General features: G+C 41.0%; 1 protein-coding gene across 1 annotated transcript in view; it reads left to right on the top strand.

Annotated features, from left to right (window-relative positions):
• peak1 (pseudopodium-enriched atypical kinase 1) overlaps positions 1–14,541 on the top strand; it is a 124,528-nt gene that overhangs the window by 86,397 nt on the left and 23,590 nt on the right. Inside the window, exon 3 of the mRNA XM_031316734.2 lies at positions 8,764–12,263. Within this exon, the coding sequence (XP_031172594.1) occupies positions 8,887–12,263 (3,377 nt within the window). The 5' untranslated portion in view covers positions 8,764–8,886. The remainder of the gene's footprint in view (positions 1–8,763; positions 12,264–14,541) is intronic.

The raw sequence follows: 14,541 nt of genomic DNA, 5'->3' as shown, positions 1-14,541 counted from the left end.
ACTTACACTAAAAGCACTGATGAAAAAAAACTTTGTTTGGTGGACAAAACAATTAAATAACCACTTAAAGTTGTTACATATGAAGTAGGCTAAATTGTTACAATGCAATTACAAGAACGAATCAGCAGATTAATCGATAATGAAAATAATTATCAGTTGCAGCCATAATTACATCGCAAGTATAAATTCCTCAATAAAGGCAAATCTCAATTGAGAGAAGTCTGCTAGTTAACACATTGGTGTGCTTGTTAATGAAACGCAGGTACTGTACATCAGACACATTAACTGCAAATTTGAGTGCAATTTTGGGATCTGTTCCAAAAATCATTACAGATTATCTATGGACTCGACTGCATTTATGTCGCACTTTTATCCAAAGCACTATGCCAGTCATTCACACACACGCACGCACGCACACACACACACACACACACACACACACACACACACACACACACACACACACACACACACACACACACATACACTTTGACGTGTGGACAGGAGCAGCTGAGGATCAAACTGTTATGTAACCACAGGCAAACAGCAACAGCACTTGCTGAGTGAATATGTGGACAAATAAATGATTTACAGTATTTATTTGTATTTTATGTTATTTTAGTTTGTTTTTAAAGTCTGCCTAGATTCTTATAGAGAAAGACAAATAATGTCCTCCTCTGTAACCTCTGTATGGTAGTAGTAGGTTTCCTTGTGGACAGGCAGGTTGCTGTTTTCTAACTCCTATTCATTATCCAAGGCTTCATATTGTTGTTTATTTATTGTATTTGCTTTTTTTTTGTCCACTGCCTGTCAGCCTCCATAGGTGATAGAATTGCGTGTGTGTGTATGTGTGTGTTTGTGTGTGTGTGTGTGCGTGCGTGTGTGTTTGCTGGTCAGTTCTTGGTAATAGTTTTTTTTTATTGTTTGTGTGTGGTCACTTTCAAGTTTGGGTTTTGGTGGGGATGATTTGCAAAAAATGTAAGTCTGGCTGTCATTTGTTGAAGTACTTTTTGAGGCAAAGACGGACAAAAGGGAATGCCGAGTTACATATCTCAGAGGAGAGAGAGCAAAAGGAAGTAAAGGCCTGAAGAGAAACCGCCTGAATAAAACGTGAGTGGGTAGGGACAATGAGATGGAGAGAGAAGAAGAGAGTTGGAAATTCTGAGCCAGAAGGGGAAACAATCAACAAAGAAAAACTCTGAATGAGGGAGAATAGAGTAGGAAGAAAAGGATGAGAAGGAAGAGCCTTAGTAAACAGAGAGAAACTGTTGAGCATGAGAGGAGAGAAAGAGACAGGAGGACAGACTTGGGAGCAGCTGAGGTTAACAACAGGCATAATGAGTGCAGCATCTGTAATGAGGCATCTGTAACCTGACCTTTCACTTTTTACAGCTACTTGCTCCAGAAAGAAATGTTTTTTGTGCATGTCAATGTGTACTTTCCGTCAGCAGTTACACACAAACAGTTTATCTGAGCTTGTTTAGTCCTAGTCAGATCAAATACACACAGGCGCACATTGTTATTCTCCAAATATAGTTCATTGAAATGCTTCTAAATGGAAAAAGCGCAACAACTAGAAAGTCGATACACACACACACACACACACACGTAGACACAAGCACTCAATTCCCTGTGTAGTCCTTGTATTTAGAGCTGCACTGTGCATGTGTGCTGAATGTTAAAACCTAATTATTGCTCCTCTCACTCATGCTGCAGGTAACCTGTGACACACCAGAGGGAATGAGATCCCTCTCAAAGCAAAGACATGGCACATAGCAGCTAAATGTAAGGACTAGATGTAGATGAAAAAAAGAGGCTTGCTGCACACCAATTTACAAAACAACAACTTTTTGTTCTTACTGTATCCATTGCTATGACCAGCACCTGACTGCATTATACTGCTGTGCAGAGGAATTCAGATTTAGAACGCTTTTCAGGATGTTGTCCTCCTCAAGTTGAACACATTTAGTTGTCACCACTGGCAATAGACGCCCCAAGTCCCCCCCAACGTCTCCCGACCAATTCCTCCGCTCTAAGCTTTGGGTAGTGTGTGATGTAAGTTCTTCTCAGCTATTAATTTCATCTGTTAAGTGAGGTCTAAGTTTAGATCTTAAGATTCAGATTTAGTGAGTAAGAATTTGATGCGTGGGGGGAAAAAACACTCATGCTTCATTCTCCAACATAATATGTAGCACAGACCAAAATAGATTGTTGACAGTAACTTAAAAAAGTGAACAAGCTTCACACTCTTTTGTAGTCTTTTGGCATGTTTTTCATCCACAAGAACATTTTGTCTCAGGAGGCATTTGTAAGAAATGGTAATAAGTAAGTTGTAGTCAATAAATAACACATTTGGATTCCACTGTTACAATTGTATTTCTTTGGCAACTCTTAACTTAATATCTTTAATAATTCTTTTCCAGAATTATCCAAAAATTTGTTCTCCATGTACACGTATCAAAACCTAAAGTTGGTCACCTGGGTGTCTCAGATCTTCATTGGAACTCGCAGACAATCATATGAATGGAGGCTACAATAGGGGCTTTCTGACCGGAGGGATTTTTGCAGTTCTTAGAACTAAACGTTCCTAGAACACTTTTTTCGTCGTGTTCTGACAGGAAAAATTTGGGGATTTTTAAGTTCCTCTGGCCTCAGTAGCGTACTTTTTTAGCTCCTACTTCAGGGCAGGGTCTTTTCCCTTTTAACCTAGGTGTACTTGATTGGTCTAACTTATAAGTCACACCCACTGCCAACTCGGAAACTTGCAGACAGAGCAACAACCAACAACGGGACATTTTTAACAATTTTCACCATCTTATTCATCACTAAATTCGCTTCTGACAACGTTTTAGGCGAGAAATTAACTGTTTAGTTTTCGAATATAGGCAGTCTTGCGCAAATTGATGCCGAATTGACAATTTGCTTCGAAGTTTTCGGAGTTCAGAAGCTCCATCAAGTGAGGCGACAGCCAGCAAGCGCCTGCCCCGGCCTCTAGCTCGTCGCTCGGCCAGTCTTGCTCAGACACCTCGCGGTAAGCTGGGGGTCTCTCGGACCGCTTTCGTAAATAAGAGGCTTTTATTTCACCGTTGACGGTTCGTTTGCTTAAATATCACAACACATGTCCATCATAAGATTAACGGGAACCTGTGGTTAACTGTCTTTTCGGAGTTAAACTCCACAAGCGCATCCTGCAGCTCACCGGCCGTCACACACACAGACACACACACACACACACACACACACACACACACACACACACACACACACACACGTCCACAGCGCAGCAGGCAGAGGCGGGGTCTGTTCCGAGTATAATAAAGCCCCGTCTGTGTTGAGCAAAACATTACGTGAATTACTACAAAAATGGACGTGCATTTAATATAGGAAAAGTGCACAAGTATTAGCATCATTTGTTGTTGTATGTGGCGCTAAGGTCTAGTGACGATGCTATAAAGACCGTTGCCGTGCTTGCGTCACTCCCTTACTCCTCCTACCAGTCCCTATGGCCACTTGGCCAGTGGGAATGCAAACGGAAAAAAAGATTTTGGGGGAGAGTAGTTCTTAGAACTGCTTAGAAGTGTACTTTTCCTCTAAAAAGTACAAGTACTATCCGGTCGGAAAGCACCTATTATAATGTGTGGTGCCAGATGGTTTCAGACAGTGTAATCTGCAAAAAAGAGAACAGTATCCTAACACATGTAATTGACCATTTTCTAAAGTAAATAACTGTAGTGCCGGGGGATGCAGCATTATGCAGAGTGAACAAATAAACAAGGATTTAGCTATTTTTATGATTGACTTGTTCACACACACACACACACACACACACACACACACACACACACACACACACACACACACACACACACACACACACACAGTGTTGATTCACCTGCGACTGGTTTCTCAGTGCCACACTCTAATTTCAAGCTGCCAGTTTAAATTCCCTAGTTAAATATTCGGTTGTATTAAACAAATAATGACGATGAACTTGAAGTTCTACATCCTTCCTAGACATTTCTGAATCACATTAACCAGATTTCCCATCATTATTACTTCAATTAATTAAATGACCTGTTAACAACAATCATGCCACACGAATGTGCAACTAAAAACAAATTGTTCCACAACTCACTGCTACAAGCATATACAGTGTATGGGAATCTTATATTGCACATTTGTTTAGGATATAGATGTCTCTGCTTACACTGATTGTGTGCTTTTCATCTTCTGAGCACAAATAAATCTCATTGTCCATAATACAATTATATCTTTGATGAAGAGCAGGCGTCCCTTTATCTCAAGACAGTCATCAGTCCTTAGACATAAGGGATCCATTTAAATTATCAACACTAATGCCTTGGCCTCATCAAATATGCATGACAATCAAGTCAGTGATAAACAAAAACACGACTGAGGAGAATAATTAAGTAGCTATCAAAAAGAATGTTTCACCAATGTAGACAAATTATAGCCTGGTGGGGTTTTTTGTATTTCAAGAAATAATATGCAATATTAAATCAATGTTCGTGTCTAGTATTACAAGTGGTGAGCTGTAACTCTTCATTAAATTGAACAGGCAGAAATCTGAAGGAAGAGAGAAAATGTGTACAACTGCACCCTGTTTACCAATAATCGCCTGCGTCTTAGTGCTGCTTCATATCTCTCAAATCAAATATGTTGCAGAGTCACACTGTGGACACATGCAAACACTGGATCAATAACACACTGTCAATATTATAATATATATATATATATATATATATATATATATATATATATATATATATTCACTATAGTACTGACAGTGTGTTGTGTTCTGGAGGGTATTAAAGTAATTCATGACATTTCTTTTGTGTTGTGTAATGTCTATTACATAATAAAAGAAACACACAAAATAGCAGTCCATTATTTGGCTGATGGCCATGAGTAGGAACACATATATATTTCAATGAGTATAACCCCAGATAGAATAATTTCAAATTCAAAGAAAGACAATTACATAAGCAAGAGGGATTGCTTGTTTCAGAAAGGTTTCGCCACTCTTTCTGTATGGTGTATGGAGTTATCATATTTTAATGGTGTGCCCAGCACTAAGAATACCGTACTGCATGATTTAGAAAAGGGTTTTTGGGCAGATGGGATTGTTGGTGTCCCCACAGCACAACTGTCATTCCAGATTAAATGCTGTGAGGTCTTGTCAGTAACAACATGGCACTACTATTTGGCTTTCAGCTTAATGAGAAACCAAAATAGAAGTACATTTTGCTGGCTGGTCGAGGGAGTGTCATATCTGCCCCCACTGTGAAGGGAAGGAAAAAATGAAATCAAAACAACAACGGAATTTTAATGGTGGCTAAGGGAAAAGTAAAATATGCTGTCACATTCACCACTAGGGGTTTGTGTTGGTGGAAAAGTGCATGTGACATATATTAGATTTTTGTTGATTCTTAGAAGCGTGATCAGAAACACAAAGGCTTGAAAAACTGAATTATCTTATTAGAATGCAGCCTGGGAGTTGATTTTCATAATTCCATCTATCTGCTTTGAAGAAAGTAAACACAAGAAGGCTTAATCTTGATTTCAAAAGAAAACTGTTCCCTCTGCCATCCTCTCTGCTGTCTGTCAGGCAAGAAATAATGTAGTTACAAAGAAAGTCTGTCTGGTGTAGATCTCATAAAAGCTATTCAGCTTTTTTTCAATGTGCAAAATATCTATGTTAATACCACTTCCTCAATGCTTTCCTCTGCTCTGCTTGTTTTTTCCCGTGAAAAATCCTCATTCAACAGCTGCATTACAGCTGTGCAAAACAAAGAAAAATTTTGTCATGTTGTGTTTCAAGGAGGACAGAGGCCTGGAGTTAACAAAATACATCTTTTGTTCCATCCAGGGAGCAACATTTATAGAGAAAGACTTATTGGGTTGTACTTTTGCTTGTCCATGAAGTTTTGAAAGTCTGCCACAGAAATATTCAGTGCTTACGTGTCACAGGCAGGTTTTGAATAATATTGTTTGAATTGCAGACTTTGTTTCCTGTGAGGATGCGTCCTGTGCGGTGTAACAGGATAAATATCCTCCCCACCCATCACAGCTCGGTCAGCAAAGTTTGATTCAAGAGTTCCTGCTTCATTGTGTCGGGCCCTGGGCAGGTCCAGGGTGTTGTCATGGTAACATCCTTCCGTACAGGATCTGACACCTATGACCTTGTTAGATGGATGAGAAGACTAGTTCACCCGCCCCTATCGATATCAGCCCTACAATGAATCACACTCCTATCTTTAATATTTAATGAAATGAAGGTTTGGGTCACCCATACAGGGACCGAATCATCACACATCCTGTTGCTTAGTGGAAGTGAAGAGATGGAGGGTCAGTGTGTATTTGCATATTAAACCCATAATTCAATTATTGTATGTTGCACTCTTCAGGAAGTCATTGTGCAATGTTTGTGTGGTGGTTATTTGGTTGTATTGAATTGTCATTATCCAAAGTCAAACAATATCTTAAAGGTCCTCTGTCTAAGATATCTCACACTACAGTATGTGTATGGGTTATCTACTTTATAATAATCCTTTGGCAGCCTTTACATGTCAAACAGAGCTGAATGAGCTATCTCACCCCAGTAAATAGATATAATATTGCTTTAGCAAATATCACTTAATCAGCTTTTGCTGGCTAAGGGAAAGAGAAAAAGCAGATTTCTGATTACAGCCAGCAGCATAGTCAAGAGCAGATGCAAGCCTGTAATACTGTATACTGCCTGTTACTTTCCTTAAAAATGAGCTCTGTGTTTTTTTTTAACATCTTTTGGTTGGTACAATCATCTCATGGGGAACAATTAACCACTACATGAAAATCCTAAATCTTAAAACCTTGTATTTACAAAATCTAGAGGCCTAAATATATTTAGTATATTTGGTTTGGGGTGTAATATCAACAGAACTTAATATGTATTTTCCTCCTATATACTGTAAAGTTAAATTGCTTTTTTTCATTTGCATTTTTTCGGTTTACCATTAATTTCAACCTAACTTTCTTCCTTTCTACTCTCAAGGATTTCAATGTTATGCACTTATATCCATCTGGTAATTTCATTACTTCACTTAAACACCCAATGACCACTTAAAGTAATAATTACATTATAATGTATTATAACAGTGATTAATGTATTACTTACAACTATGAGAATTATAACACATGATCCTTGCAAAGAAAATGTCCGTGAGTGACCAACAATTACAGTAAGAAGTGTTATGATACTTGACATTATAAGTCATTATAAAATGCTACACATAAAATGCCACACATTGTTCTGGCCTGATTTAAAATATGGTACTTTTCACTGTGTAATTAAAAAACAAAAGGATATGGTTTCCTGATGCAACAAAGTGTGACCCGGCAGGCCAAAAAAACAGGATGTGTCTGACATGAACATGCTGGTACAAATAACCTGAGACCATGCTTGTGCCCAAGTTTTAAAATGTCAGTCTTTTTAAACTTACAACGACTAAATAGTGTGACTTTTCAAACCTATTAAACCTATAAAAAAAAGAAACAACACATGAATGATAAAGTTGCCCTTTGAAATTTTTTTTTTTTTTTTAATCTCATGACTGAATATTGATTGCTGACAGCTTATTGCTTCTATGTAATGCAGTAGAAGGAGAGTGACATTTTTGTTTAGATGTTGTTTGTGGGCAATGTACTAATGCACTTTAGATTTAAAATTAAAGAAGTACCAACTTTTAGATTTGAGGTTATCTATATTCACATCCATGTGTAGAAATTGTGGCCATTTACAGAATAAACATGGATCCCCACTTTTAGTGGACAAAATTGTAATGGACAAACTAAACTCATCATATTTGGTTGCAAATGAATTGCAGTCACTACCTGAAGTCCTGGTTTCGGGGGCTTTTTTTCCTTCAATCTGGTATTTAACAAGTGAAAAGTCAGGTGACTTACGGTTAAGCACAATCCGCTGTCTGCCCTAAAAAGTCATTGCTTTGCCTATATACTGTACTTAGGATGATTGTCTTGCTGAATTGTGCTGGTGACTATGTACACTATAGGAAGGAAGAGCTACTTTGCTTACATTGTTCATCCAGTGTATGGAAGCACTCACAAACACTTCTTCCACATGTTAAATTTCAAGTCTAGTTTGTTGGAAAACAGAGAACTACAAAACAGAAATGCGTTACTGTTGTTCTACTTTCAAACCTCGCTGTAAACTGAAAACCTCTTTCTCATCCCATTTGTCAGACTTCAGTGCATGTGAACTCAGCTGAAGCGCTTTTCATTTTCCATGTAACCGATCTACAGTAGTTTATAGGATTTAGGACATTGAGGTTTTGATTCAATGAGTAGTATCAGTACCTTTATCTCACCTAAGCCTGGTTGAAACAGCCATCAACAACACCGCACAGCAATTCAGAAATAGGCTCTTTTAATTCTCTTCACTTCTGCCCCTCTGCTTTTCAAGTCTTAAGGGTCCAGTTGAGGTTTAGGAGACAGATGACTCCCCCATAGGATACATTGGCTGCTAAGTAGAGAAAGTCTGCCACCTAATGGAGACAATGTAGCGCTGCATTCCTAATTCATTCTTTCACAGCTTATTTTTCTGTTTCCCTCTTTCTGCCCCAATGTATCCTCTTTACTTAATTTTATTTGTGGCAAATAAATCAAATTAATGTTTTAAATTAACAATTCAAATTTTGAAAGATTGTTTTAATGTATACCTTTCTTTTCTGTTCTCTTTTTCAGGTCCAGTATCCCCCACATTTGAGGCTTGAATAGTGTTACTACAGTTAGTTCCTGTAGCCCGTAGCTTCATGGAGGGGTTTCCTGTCCACTGACCCATCAGGCTGTCTCACTGGATCAGCTGCCATGTCCGCCTGCAGCACCTTCACCGAGCACGTGTGGAAACCAGGCGAGTGCAAGAACTGCTTTAAACCTAAGAGTCTGCACTGTCTGGCTCAGAGTAGTGGAGGGAAGCCTCCTTCTGAGCAGAGGCCTCCAACAATTCAGCAACACTATCCATCCCCTGCTGGAGCCAGAGCCAACACTAACCTTACCATCAACTCCCAGAGGGCTGGCAGTGGGTCTGCCCGCTCAGGACACTTTCGTCCACCGGTGGCTAAGAAGCCAACCATTGCTGTTAAGCCCACTATGATGCTGCCCTGCTCCTCTGCAGGACTGGATTCAGATGGTAACCTGCAACGTCCACCAAATGTAATAGAACAGGGCAAAACATCAGCCTTCACTGTCTGGAATCGCAATGGACTGAACCGTAAGAGGCCTGGTGGGCCCAGCAACAACAATGAAGGAGAGGATGGCAGTGAGGAGATTGAAGGTTATGGACAACTTAGCCCAAGGACCCCTAGTGGAAATAACAACAATAGTGGACTGACGGATGTACTAAAGGAAATTGCTGGGTTAGGCCCTGGCCCTAGCCCCATGCCCCTTTCCAGTTCCAAGGATTTGTTTTGGGGAAGAATCAGTAGTTCATACAGACGGTCCTTGGAAAGAGGCCTTCCAGCCTCAAGCTGTCTAGCCATGGGAAGCAGCAGTTATAGTGGTGGTGGGACGGCTCAAAAACGAGTATCCCTTAGCGATAGCTCTGAGGTCATTAGCACAGAGGGTGGTCGCTTTTGCTACCCTGAGTTTTCCGATGAAGATGATGAGGAGGATGAGGACGAATATACTGAAAGGGATGATGATGAACATGAGAGCTGGGATGAAAGTGATGAAGAGTTACTAGCCATGGAGATCCGTATGCGAGGCCAACCGCGATTTTCAAATTTCCGGGCTGCCACATTGTCTCCGGTGCCCTTTGCTGCAGGGAAAAAGTGGAATACGGTGCCACTTCGCAACCGCTCACTACAGCGGATTTGTGCAGTGGACTATGATGATAGCTACGATGAGATCTTGAATGGATACCCCTCTATGGACTCCAATGGAGCTCTTCTTCCCTATGGGCCCCATGACATGCAAGGCAGTGGTTTCCTATCAAATTCAGAGTCTACCACTTCTCCAGAATCATCGTCATCCCTTCCAGAGGATTCTCGAACAACTTCCAGCAGTGGGAGCAGTGCCCCCTGTGCTCTTCGAAATGGCTTGCGTTCTCCCACATCTTCTAAGGCACCTTGCCCCTTCACTTCTCCCCCCAAAAAGGAGCCCGTCCACAGAGCACTGAGTCCACTCAAGGTGACTGAAACACACAAGGCGGTCCTAGCCATTAGATTAGAAGATCAGGATGGCAAAGAAGGCATGCCAATGCCCCAGGCCCTTCCAGGTCAACCAGTCACTATTAGTTTTAGTCCCACAGAGGAGCAGGCTAAACCATACCGTGTAGTGAATTTGGAAAAATCGCTGATCTGTAAGCCTTATACTGTAGTTGACGTGTCAGCATCCATGGCCAACAAAGATGAGCAGACTCCAGACTCTACCCCAAAACCCAAAAACCTGTCAATGCCTTCCAGCCCTACATCGTTCTGTAGCACTCCTTTAGGTCAGCCCCTGTCTCCAACCTCCCCTCTTTCTCCTTCTCCTGTGATGCCAATGTCACCCACATCTGTCGCCCTGTCAGGTACACCCCGAAAGAAATCAGGGAACATACGCTACCAAGAAGTGTGGACATCAAGCACAAGTCCTCGCCAAAAGATACCTAAAGTGGATCTAGGGTTCGGGAGTAATCCTGGTCCCTCTATCCCTACTCAACACTTCAGCCACAAGTCAGCTCCCACTTCTCCCATTGCTGGGCTGTCTTCCTCCCAAACTGTACCTGTGAAATCTTCCAACTTATCAGAGATCAAGTTTAACAGTTTCAATAATGCAGGCATGCCTCCTTTTCCTATAATTATTCGAGATGAACCAGCCTATGCCCGCAGCTCCAAGAATGCTGTTAAGGTACCTATTGTTATTAATCCAAGTGCATATGACAACCTAGCTGTGTACAAGAGCTTCTTGGGACTCAGTGGTGAACTGCCACAGCCAAAAGGGGTAGGTAGTAGGGTAACCAGCCATACTTATGAGGAGATTGGATCCTCTGAGAGTGTCCAGTCCTCCTCAACAGAGAAAACTATCTCTGGTAGAGGCACATCAGAGAGAGTCTCTTTTGAAGAGACCAAATCTCCACCTGAGGCAGTACCAAAAGCACCAAATTTACAACCTAGAACCACTACAGACTCTAGCACTGGAACAAGCACTGTGAGGAGCTCCACAGTTGGGGCCCTCTCTCCCACTACATTAACAAATCCCCCTGCCATTCTTGCCATTACTGCAAACCTACCTAAAACCAGCCCTACTACCAATGCTGTTACACACACACACAGCAAGACAAGTGGAGACGCTACTTGCAGTAAAGATGATAATACAGATGTAGCTTTGTCCTCTGGAACAGTGGTAAGCCCTAGGGAGGAGGCCAGTGCTGTGCTTTTACAGATTGTGGCCTCCATCCAGCCTCCCCAGTCTCCTCCAGAGTCACCCTCAGCACAAGCTAATACCCTCAGTTCTGAGGAGCTATATGCCCTCCCACCTGATGCCATGAAGGAGACCCTCACCCGACCCAAGTCTCTCTTTACCATAACTGATGGCTGTCTTTCCAAACCCAAGAAGGACACGCCCTCCAAAGTTTTGTCTAAATCCCAGAGTGCCTCTGCTGCTGTCCCACTTTCCAGCCCCCGGTCAGAGCCCAATGCCCCCTTCCCCCCTCCTAGATCTACATCTTCCCCTTACCACGCTTCTAACATCCTCCAGAGACATTTTGGCAACTGGACCAAGAGCTCTGCCTCCAGTTCTCCTGTTCGACCTAGTGAAGGTGAAGCAAGTCCAGGTGGAGAGGGAAGACGTATTTCAGCAGAGAGCTCCAAACCCAAACGCTGGATCTCCTTTAAGAGCTTTTTCCGTCGGCGGAAAGACGAGGATGAGCAGAGGGAGAGGATGGAGAGAGAAAAAGACAAAGGCAAGCTGGTTGGGCTTGATGGCACAGTTATTCACGTGCTTCCACCACCACCAATCCAACAGCATCACTGGTTCACTGAGGCCAAGCCAGAGGATCCGACCCAGAAGCCAACCATCATCTTCACCTACAAACCAGAAAGTGGCAACACCCCTGGTGATGGAGAAGGAGAACTACGAGTAGAAGAGTGCAGAGAAAATGTACTACTGACGACTGAAGAGAGCAAGGAATCCAGACCTCTGAGCCCCGGGCAAACAGCACCCTCACACACCACTGGATGTGATCTCATCAGCAAGGATTTTAGGTATTTGTTTTAATTTAATTGATAAAAATGTAATATTCTAATTCCACTGTATTATAATACTGAGGGGGGGAATAAAAATGTAAAGCTGCTAAACTAAACACCTATTGCAGTGGACTGATAACCTCAAACCACAAATTGGCATGGCTATGGTGGATATATCTCTTTGTAATTTGTAAATGAGGTTAGTGAAGATCAAAAATGTAATTTCATCATTTGCTAGGTACGCACATGTGCATGGAGTAGATATAAAATGTGTAGGATTATGGCCCTCAGACAGAATGCAGTTATGCCTAGTCCTGTAGTAAGTTTAAGAAGTTGTTCCACCACAAAACAATTTAACAGAGATTTTTTAAGAGGTGATGATACTTTCAGCAACTGTAAGATGAATATTGCTTTTACATAAATAGTTTTTTAAACGCCTTTTGTCTTTAAGGTCTGTAGTGGAATTCCACACATGTTCTTCCTACATCACCTCTTGCTGATCAAATGAACTATTTTGCATGCAATGTCCATATTACCATTACCCACACGCATTCCCTTCAAAGCATTCGGCACCCAGCTTAAAATTAAGATGCTCAATCTTTGCCAGCTGCTCCTCAATGTGCCAGGGATGCTTCTCCCGCGATACAGATCCCTCATCACAGATTCTAGATGTTTGATCATAATTTGGCATGTCTGCTCATTCACTTGCCCCTCTAACTGCATGGGCTGTCTTTAATGTCATCTATTACCTGTACAGCAGGCTCTGGGCTCAGCAGTTCTCCCTTCAGGGGGGACCTCAGTGTGTTAAAAGTCATCCAACAGCAGTCAGATCAACCTTTACTCTATTTATCACTGCTTTAGATGGCATATTCCCTTTAGCTCCTCAATTTTCACCAAAGCCTCACACACACATGACACACCAAGTAATCATCAGTCAACTTGGCAGTGTAGTCACTGTATTCTTGTATAAGTTCATTATTCGTGTTGGAATTGCTGTTGCCCTTTGTTTTAAATTTATTGGGGTAAGTTTCCTGCAGTGTGACTAATGGTGTCAGAAAAAGATAACCCATATGTGTCAGATACACTGTATTTTCTTTTCTAAATTATAAGCTTGTTTCTGCTGAACGTGACCTGTTTTTGCCTTAGAAATGAAGCTAAGTGCCCAGAAATCCTCAAAGATGGTAATTAGTCAAATGGATGCTGCAGTGGCAAAAAAAAAAAAAAAGAAAAAAAATTATCAGGAAAGCTGTATAGTGAAAGCACTTCTGATAATGTGAAGTATTAATCACTTAGACAGCAAGTTGGATAATGCACTCTGAAAACATTACCAATCCATTTTGTGTTAATCATTGTTTTAGCACAGTATTTACAAGCTTACGGTTTGCTGACAGCATGCAAATACATTTGAACTTCAGACATGATTGGATCAATAATTAATTAGGCCTAGTATGGTAAAACATATCTGTCGTTTTACTTACAAATTTAGGAAAACTTACTCTAAACTCCATCCCAAGTTCTACGGTAGGTGATTCATTAATGAATTGTCTGACTCATCCTGATGTACCTGGCACAATCAGTTGGTTAGAATTAGTAATTTCCAATGATGCTGAATTTAATCAAACATGTCCTGTATTTTCAGTGCGTGTCTGACTAATTAGTAAATGTTTTGTAATAGTCCTGACTTGGCAGCAAGCAAAAGAAAAGATTATTTTGTTATATGAAAGCTTCCACAGTTAGAAAATACTCTTCACTAAAGCTGAGTACTTTCTACAGCAGGGATCTTCAACAGGGGGTCCGGGACCCCTAGGGGGTCCTCAGAGTCAGTGCAGGGGGGCCTCCAAATTATTGCAACATTTTGAAGTTTTTTCAAAAATTAAAAAAATCTTAACATGAATCTAACATTTTATTAGCAAATATAAATCCCCACTGATGATAGACTTACTGGCCTATAGGTAAGGTAGTCACTTAGATATCCATCCCCAGATACAGTTCATCCTAAGGATTCACTGTGCCACATGTATGTTTTAACATTAAACATGATTTATAAAAGCATGCCAACAATTATTTGGCTATTTTAATAGCTTAGTATTTTATGCAACAAAGGTATAACGGTTTTAGGCTGCCCACACATTATTGTAGGCCCAGTTTAATATGCAACTTCATTTTATGCAACATATGTAGTAGGGGGTCCCTGCTCCGTCTCTCTTTGAGTTAAGGGGGCCTTGGTCTAAAAAACATTGAAGACACCTGCTCTACAGTATTTCCTTACTACCTCTTCCTGGGCTGTCATGTTATT

Source organism: Sander lucioperca, chromosome 7, assembly GCF_008315115.2.
Source record: "Sander lucioperca isolate FBNREF2018 chromosome 7, SLUC_FBN_1.2, whole genome shotgun sequence".
Classification (NCBI taxonomy): domain Eukaryota; kingdom Metazoa; phylum Chordata; class Actinopteri; order Perciformes; family Percidae; genus Sander; species Sander lucioperca.
Note: the sequence above shows the minus strand (reverse complement) of the source record. Positions and strands in the feature narration are given on the sequence as shown.